General features: G+C 40.4%; 1 protein-coding gene across 1 annotated transcript in view; it reads right to left on the minus strand.

The window, feature by feature from the left end:
• Positions 1-8209: 8209 nt before the first annotated feature.
• Positions 8210-19997, minus strand: part of Tm9sf3 (transmembrane 9 superfamily member 3) — an 81783-nt gene continuing 69995 nt past the window's right edge. The window contains exons 13-17 of the mRNA XM_023709033.1: positions 19657-19725; positions 16146-16292; positions 15395-15478; positions 15215-15291; positions 8210-9555 (exon numbers count right to left, since the gene is read on the minus strand). Coding sequence (XP_023564801.1) covers positions 9488-9555; positions 15215-15291; positions 15395-15478; positions 16146-16292; positions 19657-19725 — 445 coding nt within the window. The 3' untranslated portion in view covers positions 8210-9487. The remainder of the gene's footprint in view (positions 9556-15214; positions 15292-15394; positions 15479-16145; positions 16293-19656; positions 19726-19997) is intronic.

Genomic DNA, 19997 nt, shown 5'->3' on the forward strand with positions numbered 1-19997 from the left:
ACAATCGCTGCTCTGCAGTGCCGGCCGAATGCCTCTCAGGGCCCCCTAACGCAAGGGAAAAATCAGGACTCAGGATTCTTCAATTCTCAACATCCCCTTGTCCAGCCAAGAAGGCCACTCGCTGCAGCACCCACCACCCTAGGAGAGTGAATGGTGATTTAAGAGGACTGATTTCCCTTCTGCCCCGTCCTTTCCTCAGACCGCTTAAAATGCTTCCTACAAGCAAAAAGATGGACAGATGGAACCGCTGTAGCGCTTTTTATCCAAAATTGTAGACATGGTTATCAAGTAAGCCCCTCACCATAAATGTAATGGAATGAAAGCAACCAATTTCTGAAATCTGTCTTTTTTTCTGCCAATGAAAAATGCATGCCCAAATAATTTAGAGGGATAATCAAAAGCTATTGAAACCTACTTTTATGCTGTACCTTAACTGTAAAAAATGGTCAGAACCGAGCCATTTTGGTATAGAGATCTAAGTATTACTGTGAAGCTTTCCAAAGATCTTTTTATATAAGCAAAATTGCTCTAATCAAGTATAACACATCAGTAGAAGCATAACACATCAGTGTGCATATACTGAATAAGCAACAGACCCAGAATTTTTTAAAATTTAAATTGCAAGAGAATGGGCTGATCTTGTTTGACTTCTACATGGTTTCATAACCTCTAATGGTATCAAGACATTATGGCATCTCTATTTTGTATCGCCTAGGATGGTTGTGGTAAACCTACAGCAGGCATGTTGTTTTCAAGATAAAAGATCTGCGTATTTAAGGAAAACTTCAATATTCAGGTTTAACTGCAGCATTGGCACCTTGAGACAAGTGAGTTTGAGGTTGCAGTTTGGGCACTCACCTCTGAGTGCGTCCCCATCCCTCAGGAAGGGTACAGTTAACCACTGTTGCATCCTGAGTCTTACAAAGAAAGAGCTGACCCTACCTTGCCTGCCTTCTGAGCTTCCATCACACGGGCACACCCAGGAGAAAGCAAGTCCTAGTTAGGAACGGTTTTGGAAGCAGGGTGGATGCCACCAAACGGCAGGGAAGGACAAGTGGCCACTAAAGGCAACAGGCGTGGGCAGAGACTGCATGGCCCTGCTGCCTGAGTGCTGGAAGGGGTCAAACCCGAGGCATAGTTCCCTGCGTTCACCCCAGGGCAGGCCACCCCTTTGAGTACTCATGTCCACAGAGTTAACATCCAAAAGGCCTAACAAACTCCTGTGACAGTTCCAGGTCTCCAGAAGGCACTGGGCCAACAGCCAACCGGCTTCACTAGCAGGGAAGCACTCTAGAAAGTAGACATTAGAGGCCATCTCTCACGCATGCCCTAAGGTTGTGAGCTTTTATTGCCCTTAATCCCCAGGCTGTAACTTCCAGGTCTTTTCATTTCATTAATGAAATATTTGCCCTTTGTTCAAATATTTTGAAGATAGCTATTTTGAGTGATCTGGAGTTTTATGTGAGAAGTTAGATATACTCTATCACCAACAAACAGCCACAAATATTTAGCCTGCTAGAAAGGGTAGAAATAACTCAACAGGGATGGTCAATGTTTTTCTCATCAGTTCTATAGCTCCTGATTTTATTCATTTTTACAATAAACTCTAGATAGAAAATTTTTTTTGTATTTAGAAATTATTTCAGGGCCAGCCAAATAGCTCAGCGGATTAAAGCACCTGCTTAGGCAGATACAGGGGCCTGGAGTTTGATCCCCGGGCCTGCCATGCTGGCCCTACTCCTGTAGCATGCTGAGACTCTAATTGACTGGGCGTGGTGGCACGCACCTGTAATCCCAGCACTTGGGAGGCTGTACACAGGTGGATCACTAAGAGTCCGATCTAGTAGTGAGACCATGAATACCCTGTAGACCCTTCCTTAATAGATAAATAAATCCCATGAGAACACTGGAGAATCCCATGAGAAAGCATATAATGGCTTTTATGACCTAAAGCTGCTCAATTTAGTTACACTGTAATTCATTTTTTTAATTATTTACTGGATACGGGGTCTTGCTACGCAGTTCAGACTCACAGTGATCCTCCTGTCTCAGCCTCCCCAGTGCTGGGATTACAGGTGTGCGCCACCATGCCTGGTTTCACGTGCCAGGGCTGGCACAGCATGTGGTATGGAACCAGAGTCCTTGCGCTTGTCAGGCAGGCAGACTCTGAGCTATCTCCCCAGTCCACTATTCAGTCTTAATTACTTGTGGTTTCCTCCCTTCATCACTGGGTCCAGCCTACAAGACACTCGATTCCCTTCTCCCAGTCAACTGCCCAGCTTATTCCTCAGGCCAGAGTAACCAGGCTCTTTTGCAGCTGCTCTCCAGCCCCTCCAAGTCTCCCGAGTTTCTCCTCCTTATTTACCCCACATAGGCCATTCTCACCGTACCTTTCCAGGTCACTGTGTATCATGATTTCCTGTGCAGAGGGCAGAAATGACAGGACCAAATCTGTACTCTGATAGCTCATTACTTCCTTTGCAGTGCTGAGCACTTTCCAGGTACTTAAAATATTTAACACTAAGAGGATCACGACGTAGTATGTTTGTGTACCATACACTATAATGAATATTGTATTGGAAACATATACTAATAATTTTTAAACCAATTTATAGTTACAACTTTTAGCAGCCTTAAAACCTTCATGACTCTCCAAATCCTCGATCCCAGCTCCAGACGGCATACCAGGCTCTCCCCTCTACCACTGGTCCTGCCCTCCCAGCTCTACCCTGTCTCCCATCCTTCACTCTTGCTCATGCAGGAGCAACTGCGGTCTTCTCAGAAGCACCTGTTTCTTCCCACCTCCACGCTCCTGCCTGGGACACCCGCTAGGCGCAGACCTGCATCCTCACTCCAGCTCGTCCTGTAGCAGCTAGTCGGTGTCATGCTCCTACTCATCAGTTCTACATTCCTCATTTCTATTATTCATGTTTATAGTTAACTCTAATCTGGATTCAAATAACTTTTTAAATTACCATGAGAAAACTGCCTACCTGCCTGTGAGCCAACTCCACCCTGGGACTGCCTCAGTGTCTCATTGAACCTTTCCTTCCTATCAGCAACAGTCAACAGTAAGTCTTGTGATTTTGGTATCTCAAGGGGAGCAGCGAGGACAACTGAAATGCTGACCAACTAAAACTTACACCAACTTCTCCCTACAATCACTTCCATCGAAGTTTCAAACTCCTATCATGCAAATGTGAAAACAATTTTAAATAATCAAATAATTTTAAATACCTTTGTAGAACTGTTTCAACTTGTCCTAAGGTAGGCCTATCTCTTGTACCTGTTAATATTGTAGATTAACTTTGAAAAGCTGGCTGCACAACAGAACTTCTTCTGTCCTTAGTAAGAGATCAGACATGATTACAATTTTCACTAACTTACCTGGTCATCAGAAACTGCCAGAAGTACAGGTGCTGACTAAGGCGCCTAATAAAATTGGGGGTGAAAAGAACCAAGGCTGATAAGAATCTTAAAAACTAGATAAAATGGAGTCTCATGACAAAGTACAAGTAAATGTGAGATTAACCACTAACTTCAATGCAGAATAAAAATAATCCTCATTTGTATAGAGCATTGATACTCCATGTGACTTTACATATATTACCTACCTACCATGCTGGAGAGAGGACACCTTCATGTTACAGTTAAAATTCGAGATAACAGGGTTCCATACAATTACTTTAAGGGTAAAAATACAAACCACTCTAACCTGCCTTAAGTTTCTCATGTAGGCTGCCTGCCCCACAGGATGGTTACAAGGTTAGCACATGTGAAACTGTTTAATATTTATTAAATGCCAGCCCCACCCCTGGGGCACACTGCGACAGCGAATGAGACTGGGCATGGTGGTGCACACCTGTAACCCCAGCACTTGGGAGGCTGAAAACAGGAGAATCACTATGAGTCCGATCTATGTATGTAATGAGACCCTGTACCCCACAGACCCTGTACTAAATTAAAAACAAAAAACATTAAGTATTAACTGGATAAAGGCAACGTATTCTCAATCAGGAGGATGAAAGACAGGTGTGGTGAGATCTGAGTGTGGATCATTTTGAGGTGTAGATACAAGGAACGGTCAAAATATCTGGTGAATATTAAAGAATTTTTACAGTGTAAGACAAATTACCCTCAAATTACCTCCCTTGCTACAGACACTTATCCTGTCCTCCTTGTCACTTTTTGAAGTTCTAAATTTCTCTAGGAAGTATGATAAAAACCACAGTGAATGCTGCTATGGAGTGCCACACAATTATGGTGCGTCCTCAAAGGCCTTACTGACGGATCTGGCACCATGTGACTTCTGGCTCTTTAAAATCCAACGATCATGAAAGGCAAATGTTTTGGATCCTTTCAGGACACCGGGACAGCCACAACAGCAGAACTAAAGACCAAGGAAAGAGGACTCCAGAAGTGCTCCAGAAAGAGGCAAAAATGATGCGTTGGGATCAAGGTAAAACGCCTTGAGGGTTAGCAGCAATGTATCACTTACTGTAAGAAGGTTTTTAACAAGTAGACGCTCACCATATATTTTGATCATATCTCATAAAGAAGTCAAAATAATGGTAATAAAACCATTTTTTAAAAGACAAATTCTGTTCACTGTACTATTCTTTCAACTATTCTGTACATGAAATTTTTCTCCAAAATACAAATTTGGCAAGGAAGCTCAAACCTTAAAATTTAAACCCTTCTTTTCTGAAGTCAGCGAACTGTGGCCCAGGAGCTGCTGCCTACCATGGCGGCTCCTGGTACAATGCCGGAGAGCGGCAGCAGTGCCTGGCGGGTCCCCGGTATCTGCGTACGGTCTGGCTCTGCACGACGCTGCTCCCCACTCTACCACGCTGCAGGAAGCTAGTAATCTCCTCACATGCCCACCCAGTGGGTCATCCCTTATGCCTGATGCACCTGTTTCAAAAAGGAAAGAAATAAAGCATCCAAGGGAAGTACATTTACTTTTTATTATAAATTAACAGACTAGATTGTATTTGACACATTATATATTGGATTTTTATTACTGAAAAGGCAGCTGAAATACAGCCTTCACAAATCAAGGGTGCATACAAAACTGAAGGGATCGTCGGGCAGTAGCTGCTTCAGCTCTGCCAACCGCCCATGTTCTGCTGGGATTTATAGGTTTAAGTCTGAAAGGCCAAGCGGGACTGCTTTTCCAAGCATGCTGTTGTCCTTCCAACAAAGTTCCATGATTTTTCCTTTGTAAGCTCTTAAAAGAAGTTTATAACTTTCAAATGACCTAAACTGATGAACTGTACTTCATCAATTTTATTACAGGCCTAGTTCACCAACGCTCCACCATAAGCTGCTTTCAGAGCAGTCTGTTTACATTTCCTAACTATGAAACAAGAACTTATTTGGTGTCTGTCCTTGTCTAACACCAGCTGTAACAAGAATGTTAAACCACATCCAACTGGTAGGAAACGCTCACGAAAGGACTACAGCCGGGCTCAGAGAGGAGGACTGCCATGAGCACAGGGCTAGCCTGGGCTGCATCTGCAGTTCCAGGCCAAGCTGCACTACATATGAGACCCTGTCTCAACAAAACACACACACACACACACACACACACACACACACACACACACACACACACACGAAAAACTAGAGTTACTCCTTATGCTCAATTTGAATCTTACAAAATTTCTGCAGGTATATGAGAAACTTTCTGATCTACACTATTTATAAATTTAGTCTATATCTGTATACGCTTTCAAAAATCTTCCTAAATTTCTGTACCTCTGATCTCTTTAACATAGCTTCATAACTACTGAAGTTTAATGAAGGCATAAGCCATTAATGAATATTTGTTTTTTCAAACATCACTGTTCCTATTTATATTTTCCAACAAATGACAGAATAAAGCACAAAGATACACTGCAGTCTGAACCTAAAACCTCCAAGAAATTGCAGTGTATTGATTTTTACAAATAGGCCTCCTACTAGAATTCATGTACAAAAAGCCCTTCAATACACAGTTTCTCCTGAACAAATTACATTAATGCAGTTTTTTGCATTTGTAAAAATTCAGGAAGTTTTAAAATAACATTTATTTGCAAGACATTTGGCATAAAGTGGTTAGTAAACATTTAAGCAACAAATGCTTTATGAATATAAATGCAATTTGTGGATACACCCGAAATAAAGTGGCATTTGGAAGAACTGGAATTTGCAGCAACCACCATTATGAAGGTTTATCCACTCTCAGTGGGAAACACTCACACACACTATTCACTAGTTTCAGATATCATTATATACTAAATTCTAAGAGTATGCAGCTTGATTTATGGGCAATCCCAATAAAATCTAGGAGCCCAACACGATATACAAAAGAACACTTTATCATTCTTTCAGCCACTGCATTTCAACTTTACCTTCTCTTAGACCAGAATACATGTGTAACAGTGTGAACACCTAATGAAGCTGAGTTTTAGGAGAAGCACGCTTAAAGCTACAGCTAGTTTATTTTCGGCTTTTACTAATGCTGTAAGTATCAGCTGATGAGCTGAGCAAATGTTAGCAAATGGAAGAGATATGCAGAATTAATGAAGTATAAAAACCCCACCCTTCAATTAACTTAAAAAATACTCCATTTTACTATTGTACAACTGACAGCTAAGGACATAAACCATTTGTGAACTACATCTTCAACATAGACATACTTACTTTGCCAATGAAGAAAGACAAATACCAGCACAAGTCCTTCTCTACAGGACTTGCAAGGCTATTTAATGTTCTTAATGTATTTGGAATTTAGAAAATTATTTTTTCACTGTAGATTCAAATAACTTCAAATAGAGGTCAACTCAGTAAAAGAAGTTGGTACAACTACAAACAGCTAAATCGTTTCTTTAAAACCTCTCTATCTTACCTGCAAGACTTGTATCATGAGAAACAAACTGCATGAAGACAAAAATGTGCTCTCTAGTTGATATTCCATCAGACATAATGTCAAAAGTGCTTATGTTAAAAAGTTGTATGATACAAGCAACTAAGTATCAACCTTCAAGTTTCTTGTAAGATCATAAAGACAGGCGAGAACAAAGAGAAAAAAATTTGGAAGAATTGAGATTATATTTCATATTCAGTCTTGATGAAGAGCCTCCACCACAGCTTCTGGTCACATTTCTGTCCATATCAACCACACTTATTAAAAATCAAACTTTAACTCTTTTTTTTGTTTTAATTTTTATTTGTGTGTGTGTGTGTGTGTGTGTGGCCAGCTCAGCCCACCAGGGGGCGGGCTGGCTGGCATGTGGTGCTGGGGGATTGAACCGCAGTCCCTGTGCTTTGCTAAGCTTGTTCTAGGTAGGTGCTTTAGACCACTGAGATGCCACAATATAGGATATGGAGGCTATCATTTCATAGAGATATATTTTGTAATGAACATATTTTATGTAACCATTAATGGCATGATTTTCACATTCAGGTGTATTATAAGTGACTTGAGTCTTTGTAAAAATACCAATATTCAGTAGTTTTAGGTCATTTGCCTATGCAAAGCTAGTAAGCTAGAAATGCAATGGTTCTGGGAAAACTTCACATTTTAAAGAGTTCAAATAAAAGTATTTTAAATTAAAAATTTAAAAAAAAACCCAAAAAACTGAAACTTCAAATTTGGCCTAGCGGTACATCCTGTAAGGACAGAGCCTGGGAGGCTGAGGCAAGAGGATACCAAGTTTGAGCCCAGCCCAGATAACTTAGTGAGACCCTGTCTCAAAATAAAAAATAAAAATGACTTGAAAGGAGCTCAGTGTAAAAGGTCCTAGGCTTATCCTCCAGTATGTACGGAGGGAGGGAGGGAGGGAGGGAGGGAGGGAAGGAAGGAAGGAAGGAAGGAAGGAAGGAAGGAAGGAAGGAAAAAGGGAGAGGGGAAGGGAAGGGGTCAGAAGAGGGGAGGGGAGAGGAGAAAACCTATTTTTTGTTCATCCAGTAGTTAGCTAGGCACTCATACTGGATGCCATTTTACATGGTACAACATTCAGAAGAGATTCCATGCCACGATTTCATTCAAAGGGCTTATCATTCACTTTGTGACTATACTCAATAATCTAGAAGTAGGCAAGTTTAGGAATCTAAGTGGGAGTTCTCTGTTTATATCTTATATTAAATAGACATAGCTGGTATTTAATATTGTTTTTCAAATAGGTATCTTCAAACTGCAAACACATCTATTTCCACAAAACAATTTGGTCAGGATATTTTATTTGAACATTCTAAAGCCGTAATGCTTTAGATGTTACTTAAGTGTCCCAGACAGGATTAACAAAATTAAATGTTTCTAAATTACAAATTTTGCTCCTGTAGGAGCTTCAGAAAAGAAACAAAAGAAAACAACCCCCCTCCCAAAAGAATTATGACACACACATTTGAAGAAACCCCCATGTTTCATGCAATGGTAGGCAAGATGTAAAAGGCCACCCAAATTCACACATTTCTACACCAATCATCATCAGAAAAAAGTACTCCTCAGTCAATCTGTACATCCAAATGCATTTGAGAATCTACACCTACATTACATTATTAAATGTTATATACATTAATTATCCATCCCCCCTTGCTTTTAATAATTTCTTATGTAAAGCCTTCATTCAAACCCAAAAATGATGTAAGACTAACTTGGGGGAAAAAATGATAATCATTGTAGACATTCAGTTAAAATGTAGTTTATCTAAATCTCAGAATGTTTAATAAAAGCAAATATCTTTTCCATTTAACATTTTTTGCTTTCTAACTGTACAGTAAATTGCATTGCAGAGAGTACGCCTCTATCTTCAGACTGTATCTTCTTTGGATGGAATTAAGATATAACTGGATAATTATAAGATAAACAAATGGGAAGTTGGTCCAACTAAGATGACAGTAGATATATTACATGCAGAATTCAAAATTTTCTCTTTAAAAAAAGGATGTGGTTGAGTTGGGGGGGGGGAGAAAAAGAAAAACCAGAATTGGTCAAAAAGAATCCAGATTCAATATATAAAAATGTCCCACAATAGGTTGACAATGGCAGTAAAAGTAAGAGAAAAAAAGTCATCTTTCTGGAACATCACTTTTCAGTAACATAGAAACATTAAGTGCCAGGAAGATTTCTATTCATGTAAAATTTTAGCATCCAAGTTTCCCTCTATTTATTTTATTGGAACAAATGCTTTAAATAAACAATTTGTCCTCTTCACTGAAGAGAGCTGATCTATTTCATCTTTAATGAGCTAGTTTTTGGGAAGATTAGCCATGTACTGTAGTAACGCCTACTGCATAAATCCAAGCATTTGCTGTGAACAGTTGGAGAAAGCAGTCAGTAAGAACCTAGGATCAATGGGAATAGATGCTACTTTAAGCCATCCATGAGACACCCACAAAGTCCCCAGCGTTAAGCCCAAAATCTCTTCTTGCGCTTTTTTGTTGTGCAAGTTCCACCCCTTAGAAAGAGAAATTGATCCGAAGTTCCACATTTTCTTGGGTCTCAGTCAATTTTCACATTAGTATAGATTTTTCGGACAAAGGCACTTGTTCCCATGTAACCAATTGCTCCTACAAAGAGAAAAAAAGAAGACTGAAACAAATACAGGACAATATCCATCATTTACAAACACTACTCTCTGCTCTCAAAAGTATTTAAACACTATTTTTTAAAAGCTATATTAGCATTCTCTTTGAATATACTAAAACTGTATCATTTGCTTTGCAAAGTATTTGTTATGGTTTATATACCAATATTGACCTACTCTGATTGTAAATCAAATAGCCAAGTATTACCTGTACAATTAGTAATTATGGAATTAAAACATATCTCTTATAAAAATAAGACTAATTGACAAAACTTTGTTAAATCAAGTACACCTTATTTGACTTGAGCTCGTATTACCTTAATGCAGTATCAACATATATGCACACGTAAGAAAGCACAAGGGATATCCTCAGGGGAGAAAACCATGTCCCAGTGACTTTCACAGACACAGAGAAAAAAACTTTCTGATGTCTTTTAATGTTTTAAGCTACAGAAGCTGTGTGACTGGTAGAAAGGTCAATAAATAATAGGAAACACATCAGGAGTTCTAAAATGTTTCGAATCATGACCTTCAAATAGGTCACAAAACTACAGAAAGTAGGGATATTTATCTATATGGTTAACAAACTATTTCCACATCTAAAAGAATGCCTGACCCATTAAAAAAAACTCAATATATATGACTAAACAAAGAACATAGTTTTTGTTTTTCATGATGGCAAATGAACCCAGGCCCTCAGCACTAAGTGTCCCTGGTTCTTTTTATTTTTTGAGACAGGCCTCACTATGTGCTAAGCTCCCCAGGCTGGACTCACCCTTGTGACCCTCCGGCCTCAGGCCGCCCAGAGCACTGTATCACAAGACATGCCATCACACGGCTGGGGTAGTTCTTTACTACAAATACTTGGGACTCTAGAATGAGATAGCTGGTCACTGACCGTTAGAAAAAAATCTCCAGGGTATTTAGGAATTTATCATCTAGCCCAATATGCTTGAAAGTTGAAAACTAAACTTCCCATGAGTTAGCAGTAGTACACACACACACACACACACACACACACACATGCACGCACATATGCGGGAGTGTGGGCACACACAAAGTGCCTAACTTGTTACTTTTGAAGTACGTTCCATTCTCCCAACTGGTGAAAGTAAAGAAACAAGCACATATCCTCTCTTTCCTGTATGTGAACTGTACCTCAAGGAAACCAAATAGCTGAAGAAAGTGCAAGCTAACAAATAGAAAAGGAATAACAGAATGAGAAGCCCACAATCACTAGTGCATGACGTGAGCTGAGCTTCAACTAGCTATCAAGGGTGGAAAACCTCCCAGAAAGCAGCAGACATCGTGTGCCTCCCGACAAGTTTACAAATCACCTGTAATACTCTGGATGAGCACTGAGTACGATAATGGGCACAGCTGCACGGCGGCGAAAGACTTACGGGTAGTACAGAAGCACAGAGAAAAGCATTAAATGCTACCTCAGAGTGTTTAAAACTAAACAGGAATTGTTTTCTAAGTTTTGAATGGGCTGGAGAGATGGCTCAGTGGAGTAAGTGCTTGCCTGGCAAGCACAAAGTCCTGAGTTCGATCCCTGATCCCACCAAAAAAGAAAGTTCTGAAAATAAGTAACAGAACATCAGTAGATAACAAAAGCTATAACAGACATTTTAACTGAGAAATACATGGGCTTTAATTGGATCTTGATGTAAACAGATTGTATTAAAAGAGGGGCCAGCAGGAGTAAATTTGAATTCTGACAACCATTTCATCATATTTATGAATTCTGCTTACCTTTAGAGATACTACACTGGAATATTTATAGTTAAAGTAACTCAAAATCTAAAGATCTATGTCCAAATAAGGAGGAAAAGGGTAAACTGGGGATACAATGTAACAAATGCAACTGGTCACGAGTCTGTAATCATATTAGAGGCTGGGGATATTCTCTGCCTCTCAATCTGTACATATTTGAAAATTTCCCATAATACTGAAATTACAGGGCCAGCCAGATAACTCAGCAGATGAAGCTCCTGCTCAGACGCAGTGGTCAGGGCCCCATCCCGATCCCCCGCCCCAAGGCATGCCAAGAGGGTGCCTGAGACTGGGCGTGGTTGCGTGCGCTGTAATCCCCGCACCCAGGAGGCTGTACACAGAAAGAACCCTACGGGTCCACTCTGTGTAGTGAGACCCTGTAGCTCCTGGACTAAATACATTAAAAAAAAGATTTTTAAAAAATTTATAAAAATAAAACTGAATTCTTATAAAAAATCTATAAAAATTTAGTATCATCAAAAACATAAGTGGTAAAATATAGCACAAATACAACAACCAAATCCTATTTTTCAGACTTACTTTGTTCTCTTCTGAGGAGAAAGATACATAGAATCAAAACTGCATCTAGAGAATGTTTTCTGATTTTATGAATTCCTCAAGTATAAACTTAGAAAAATACAACTTTATAGAAAAAGGAGGGGCCAGGGAGATGGCTGGGGCCGGGGAGATGGCTCAGTAGGATAAGTGCTTGACTGGCAAACGCAAGGATCTGAGTTCAATCCCCGGTTCTGCCAAAAAAAAAAAAAAAAAAGAGGATATTGCATGTATTCCATATAAAGTAGGAATAACAGATGAATATAGTTTCCTTAAAAATGTCATGCTCTTAGCGTACAGGCTAGAACAATCTAAATTATTTCCACATTGTCATTTATTTTTTCTACATTAAAAAATCAAATATTTTATTACTGATTTAAACATTTTAATTAGCAAAACTGACGGTCATGCATAATCCTATATTATGAGGACACTGAGGTCAGTTCCAGCCCGAACACTATCCCCTCCACCTCCAAAAACAGGCTACCTGAGAGGCACACCAGCCATTAGAACCACACCTAGGACACACAGAGCCGTAACCGCATCACGAGGCCAGACTCCAGCGGGACAAGCACGCGGCCATTTAGCCAGGGCCCTCCACTGTCTTGTTAAGTGTTAAGGAGCTACTTCTCCAGGCCTTCCTGCATTACACATCAAGGCCAGAAGGATGTCCAGTCCTGCACAATGACATAGTTCTATAGCCCACGAGTAACATCCCGGATGCAGAGGAGCTCCTGAGCAAGAACGGGAGGGAAGGAAGGACTACTCCCAACACTGAGGCAGCACCTGCCCGCCTGCCTGGAGACAGGGCGAGTGTTTCCACACAACACAACCTCTGGCGCCATATTCATCTCTGCCTCAGAGTTGCTTAGTTAAGCAGCAACAGTGCTATAAACATAGTATTATAGTCTTAGCAGCCGTGACTATAATACAGAAACAGTTTCCCTTCCAGCACTGTGGAACTGCGGAAGTAGTTCCACGACTCGCGTTCAGCCTCATCTGCATGTGCATGCCGATCACAGACATGGTACACGTGAACTGAACACACTCGTCAATGGAGAAACAAAGCAATTCTGGCACCCCAAAGGTCTGCGCGAATGTCACACACAGACCAGGCTTTCACAAAATTATCCTATCTTCCCCATCCCATTGCCCAATCTATAGCTAAAAGTGGAAGGTTTCCCTTGTTGTTGTTTGTTCTGTTTAAAACGCCTGTGGCAAATTAATGGAAAAGGAGTACAGCCTAAGTTATCTCTCTGGAAATGTATCTATAGTGATTATAGTCGCATTTATCTTTATTTTTTTAAAAATTTTTTTGTATTTTTAGGGAAGGGTCTACAGGGTGTTCAGGGTCTCACTACTAGATTGGACTTGTAGAGATCTGCCTGTTTACAACTTTCCAAGAACTGGGATTACAGGCACCGGCTCAACTGCCATCTCAGTGCATGGGGGGTGGGGGGAGACACGGCACACCCGGGGATTGAACCCCTGGCCCCTGCACCTGCTTGCAGGCGCTTTAATCCGCTGAGCTATTTGGCGGGCCCTAGTCTCATTTATCAAATGTAGCAGTGATTAGCCTCATTACTGAACAAACCAGCGAGTGAGTTTTCCTTAAAGTAGCTCTGCCTGCATTTAGTGCCATGACATTGCTCTGTAGATGGTGCAAGGTATAGAATCCCACAGTGACTGCAGAAAATAGCTGTGGCCCCAGAACAGAGGACACTCAAGGACAGTTAGCCCTTAGCAGTAACAGCAGTGGGCACTCACTAGGCGTCTGCCCTCAGCCCAAGGTTCAGTCACCACATTCAATCGCAGAGTCCTCTGCACAACCTTATGAGATGGGTTTTCTTCTATTCTACTAACAAATGGGATAGTTGAGGAAGAAAGCACAGTAGTTGTCTATTAAGTGGAGATACCAGAATTCCTACCCCTGGTTCCGAGCTGACTGAACCCAGAGTTTCAAGTTCTCCTCATTTCTCAGAATCACTCCTCTACACCTGGCTCCCTCTTAGCAATTAACAGTCAAGTACTACACTGGTGTCTTCCACACAGGACAGGGTTCCTCTCAACCTCTTGATTCTGCAAGACATGCCCGTTTTACAGATGAGAAATGAGACTGACAGAGCTTGCTGTGACTTCTGTGGACTAAAGAAGGTGAGAGGCAGCGCGGAGAAGTAAAATCCCGATCTTCTGGGTTTTCCATTTATCATTCTGGACACATTATCTTTATTTTCTAGTTATTTCACAAATGCTAAGAGCTCCTATCATGTGTGACAACTGTTACTGCTTCCTTCTAATGAAAGATTATGATGGATAAATGAGACAGAAACTTTATTCTCGTTTTAGAGGCTTGGAGGGATCGGGGAACATAGCTCAGTGGCACGGAGCCTGCCTGGCAAGCATGAGGTCCTTAGTTTGATTCCTGGTTTAAAAAAAAAATCTTGAATTACGCAGGCTTGGAGATTAGGGCAACTAGACCAAACACAGAATACACACGTCGCCCAGTCAGAACTCAAGCCCCATCTGCAGACACACCCAGCATGCACAAACAGGCCCTCCATAAACTGGGCTGCCCTCCAGACTAGGACCCCCATCAACGGTGCAGGAAATGCCCCAACAGAGAGCATTCAGAGAGCACCTTCACTTGCTGACATCATCTTCACCACCAATAAATCCACGATTAAAAATATTGATTCTGAATATGGATGAAAAACTAAATGTAGTATGTGCCTTGCCGAGATAGAACAGAAATTCAAAAGTTGATAAATTAGGTTTGGAGAGTCAATGGACTAAAAACCAACTCTTGAATTTATATGGGTGTTTCTGATAGAATATAATGGAATTTCCTTTTTTTTTTAAATTTTGATACAGGGTCTTACTACACAGCCTGGACTTGTGGTGATCCTCCTGCCTCAGCCTCCCGAGTGCTGGGATTACATGTGCATACCACCACGTCTGGTTCTGAGGCATCTGGGGCTGGCACGGCACGCAGCACTGGGGATCACACCTGGGTCCTGGCACTGGCCAGGCAGGCACTTATGCCACCGCACTTTCTCCTCCGCTCAGAACGGAATTTCTTAATTCCCAATTATTGCACGTTTCTGAGACATTCAGATTTACTTACTCCCCAACAATTTCAGAACTTAGGGGCTTGCTGGTTAGCTCAGTTGTTTTAAGCACCTGCACAGGCAAACCCAGTCAGGCACGGGGGATCACGGTTCAATCCCCAGCTCCACATGCCGCACCAGACCTGCCCTAAAGGCAGCCTGAACTAGCCAAAAAAAAAAAAAAAAAAAAATTTCAGAACTTACCACACATTATCCCCAAGGCTGTGCTAAATACCGCCATGTATCCAAAGTAAAATGATGTTTGAAATAAGCCATACATCCTGCAATAAAGTAACTATACTTAGTAAATGTACTCTTACTTTCAGCAGAAGGTATTTAGAGAAAAATATAGTTTCCTCAGTTTAAAAAAAGGACTCTACTCACTTTGTTTTGAAAAAATAGTAGTAAAAGGAATACATGTAAACATAGATTGCAGTTGATGCAGCAGACAGAAAACTTGTCCATTGCCTGGGAGAGAAGGAAAAAGAACTCTTGAATAAATGGCACTAGAGCAAAGATCTTAAAGCAAAGTATTTTACAAAACACAGCTTTAAAAACTATATATTTAAAAACAAGTATTTGTACTTGGTGCTTAGATATATCGACTAGGAGACAACTTAGATGTAAGACAGATCCTGAATTTTGTCACATTTCCTATGAGTGACCTTAAATAAACCATTTCCTTTTTCACATTAAGTCTTCCACTTAAAATGGAAAGATGCTTTCCACATCAAGCATTCTGTAAAGGTATTTCTAACAAAAGAAGATACTATTTTTCTTCTATCCTCATCATTTCTTAAAAAAAAAAAAAAAAAAATCGCTATACTATCTTCTCTTTCTGCCTATATTTAGGCACTGAACCTAGGGCCTCCCACTTACCAATGAGTTACACCTCCAGCAGGTTATTTTAAGACAGTCTTGCTAAGTTGCCCAAGCTAGGCTAGAACTTCCAATCTTTCTGCCTCAGACTCTTGAGTACCTGGGATTACAGGCATGTGCCACAATGCCCTGTTCTACATATTATTTTAAGCAGCAAAATTTCTAACCAGAACTTTTCTTTGCTTAAACAGACTCCAAAGATAATCTTACTGTAAAATTTAGCGTCCTGGCGGCTTTGCCCACAAGTAGCACTTACCACCTATAATCCTCCGCATTTAGCAGGAAGTACGTGCACACGATGGTCACGCAGACAGTCACAATGCACAGGATGACCAGCACCAACATCATGAAGCCATAGACGTAATAGATCTTATATGCCCAGAAAGATGTGAAGATGAAATACCTAGACAATGCAGTAAAGACAAAGGTTTCTAGTCTTCATTTTGTTTTGTTTATTGAGATAGGGTCTCGCTATGCAATTCAGGCTAGCCTCAAACTTGTGGGCATAGTTCTGACTCAGCGTCTGGAGTGCCAGGATTACAGGCATCCACCCGCATGCACGGCTCCAGCTTTTACTCTTGAGCTTACTCTGCACTCGTATCTTAGTTCTCGTCTTTAACCTCACAGATCACAATACTTTCCTTTTAAGTAACTTTCAATACTTTCTTTAACCCATTTCTCATTTATTAAGTCCTAAAAAATTCTCTAAAAAACGATGCCTTGTAATTTTTCAAGAACATTCATTAGGGTATGTATCCCTAACAAACTAAATAAACAAAAGCTTGAGGGGTAAAATCAGTAAAGAACAAATAAAAATAGCTAAAAATATGTATCAGTAAAATAAAGCCAATTTCTTAATCTTTTGCACATATTAGTAAAGCAACATATTTTAAACTTTGTAAAACATCCTATTAAATAGAACACAGTTTAAGTAATATATAAAATTACAGAAAAGAAAACCAAGTCAAAGGAAGGTTTACACTGTCTTCAGAAGACAGCAAGGGGAAAGAGCAGTAAGATTTTTGTATCAAGCAAAAGACTTTAAATCCATTACCCAAATCATCACTAAATCTAAGTAAAGGCCTTTACTTTATTTCTCTCTCCTCTGTGTGTTCTCTTCTGTTTGTTAGCTTGTGTATTCATCATTCATTCTCTGAACAAACATTCACAGAGCTCCTACCTAATACTAACCAGAAAAGCAGAAAGAATAGCACTGTGAAGACATCTCTACCCTTAAGGAGATTACTGATGAGTGGGGCATGGGAGAGACAGTAAGAATCACACAAGGCACGTCTGGAGTAGAGAACCTAGGAGAATGATCCAAGCACAGGGAGAGCAAACAGCAAAAGCAAAGCAGTCCGTAACAAAGGAATCAGCTGCATTTCACAGAATTCAAAATAGCTAGAAATTTAAATGAAGGAGCAAGAACTAAGAGAATAGACAGGACCACTTCCAGTATTAGGAACATCCCAAGTGGCCACATTATGAAAATAAGAAGTTGTAAACAAAGAAGTGACACAAGCAAACTGACAAGTTAAAAAACACCACTTGGCTGCCAGGAAGAAAATGTCTTCAAGGACATTTGAAAGGGGAACTTTAAAGAATGAGCTGGAAAGCTATCAAACGGAACAGAATTCCTGGGGAAGCAAGAAGAGCCACGATCCAGAAGCACTGGGGACAGAACAGGAGGGAGAAGATAGTGAGGGGTCAGGTCAGAATGAGAATACAAAGCAGCATCACCTGACGTACTGAAGCAGTTCCTAAACTGTCTCTATAAGCACGAGTGAGATGACATACTCCCCACAAGGTAGCGCCTAAGACACAGCACACTTGTACATGGTAGGGGAAACCATATCTACTTACATCAGTTGTACCATTAACAGAGACAATGTTGGTTTTGGATCTTAAATCCCCAAGCTCCTGTTTTTAAGGCTTCATTGCTAGCCTGTGGCACTACAGAGAAGTGACAAAACCCTTGGGAGGTGAAGCCTCCTGAAAGGAAGTTAGGTCATTGCAGACGCGCCTTCTAGAGGCTAGCGGGACACACCTGTCCAGCCAGCCAGCCAGCCTTGCTCCCACCCCACTGTGCTTCCTGGAGGCGGGACGTGAGCAGGTTTCCTCTGACGTGCAGCCATGGACTGAAACCTCCGAGCTCAGGAGCCAAGCTAAACCTGTTCCTGTTCCTCCTTATGAGCAGATTTACTTTAGGTATTTCTCACAGTGATGGAAAGTTGACATTTATAGACAGTTTATTATATAAACCAATAAATGAGAGCAAAAAAGCTGTGTGGTTTCTATAAAAATCATACTGAATGTGTTGGAAAGATTCAAAAAGGATAGTCGTTAAAAAGAAAAAGTTATAAAGTGTCAGATAGCTACAAAAGACTGGGACAAACAAATCTAAAAGGATTCTGTACTTAGAATGCTTCAGATAGGTCTTTATGTTCTTAGACTTTTAAAAAGCTGGGAAACATGTTAAGTATTTTTATGAATATTAAAGAAAAATGATAGATACTCCAACACAAAGATACACATCAAAGAGAACTTTGACTCTATATTTTAAAACATTTAAAAATCAGTGAATGATATATTTATTTTAAAATAAACATATGCCTTCTTTTTTTTTTTTTTTACATTTCTCTTAGATAAACCAGGCTTTTCAATTAACCAGCTACCAACCCACGTATGTCAATTACAGAGGCTTCCACCATACAAGAGAAAGGCAGGAGTGTGGCATCAGAAGATGGGGGAAGAGTACTTGAAGTTGTCCCAAGGCCTAGAATGCAGTGGGGAGGAGTCAGGTGTCTATGACTGCAGTCCCATACAAAGAGCTACCTTGCCCAAAATAAACATTCCTATCTCAGGATACTGAGCCAAAGGCAGAGGGAGGAAAAAGGCTTATATTTTGCAGTGGTGATGACGGATGCAGGTAAGTGGGCACATGGGTGCACGCGTGCACGTGCGTGTACACACACACACACACAGTCCAGGAATTCTGTGGGCCTTTAGGGAAGGAACCTATGAATAACTACATTAAAAAAAAAATAGAGTGATGCATAAAATAATGGTTTACCCAGTTCCTTGGATTTTTAAAAATATTCAGAACATACAGTAAAACACAGTAATTTCTTATACTGCACATATAATCAAAGCTGGTCTAATTTTTGGCTATGCATGCTTTGATTTCGCAGATCTGTTAGGTTAGAGAAGTCTAGAATATACACAAATGTATACATTTCACCTAAATATCTGAGAATAGGGGAGATAACTTAGAGGCCATGTACACTTTTTGGGAAGCTCAGGAATTAACTTTGTTAGATACAGCTATGGTTTGAGTTCAGACCGCGTCCCCAAGGACCTACTGTGATTAAAGTCATAGTCACCAGGGCGGCACTGCTGGGTGGTGGTGGAATCTTTGGGGGATAGGGACCAGCGGCTGGACCTCAGGTCACTTGGGCCACACCCTAGAAGACACTGTGGGACACCAGTCTCTCCCTGATTTCCTGTTGGAAGATGTAAGCTCTTCACATAAACATTCCCAGCGCAATGCACGACCACCTACCGTCTGTACCTGAGGCCAAATCAATGCATCTGCCCAATCTTCAACCTCCAAACTGTGAGCTCAAGTAATCTACCTTAGGCACTTTGCCACAGTGACATAAGGCTGAGCACTACAAATGTACCTTATCTGCTAATTCTGTAACTCTCTTAACTCGGTTTTTTATTATAATCACATTTCAAGATGAAAATACATCATTAAAACTTACATTTCAATAAAAATTGAGCCAAAAGGTAAAATTCCTCCCAGGCAAACAATAACTGCAGGCTCCATAAACCTGAAACATATTAAAATTAACAGTAAACTCTTAATATGATCTTCATATCCTATAATTCTTAAAAGAAAGTTATCTCTAAAGGGTAAATATAAGCCAGTAAAAGAAAAAAAAACCACACACACACACACACACACACACACACACACACACACAAATAAAAAAACAAAATCCAGAAGCATAATACATAAGCATGGAACTTCAATTTAACTATGGGTTATATTCAATATTCTCTCCAGCATTAAAGCATAAATTACTGCCATTGGCAGAACTCA

Source organism: Octodon degus, unplaced genomic scaffold (assembly GCF_000260255.1).
Source record: "Octodon degus isolate 3935 unplaced genomic scaffold, OctDeg1.0 scaffold00010, whole genome shotgun sequence".
Taxonomy (NCBI): domain Eukaryota; kingdom Metazoa; phylum Chordata; class Mammalia; order Rodentia; family Octodontidae; genus Octodon; species Octodon degus.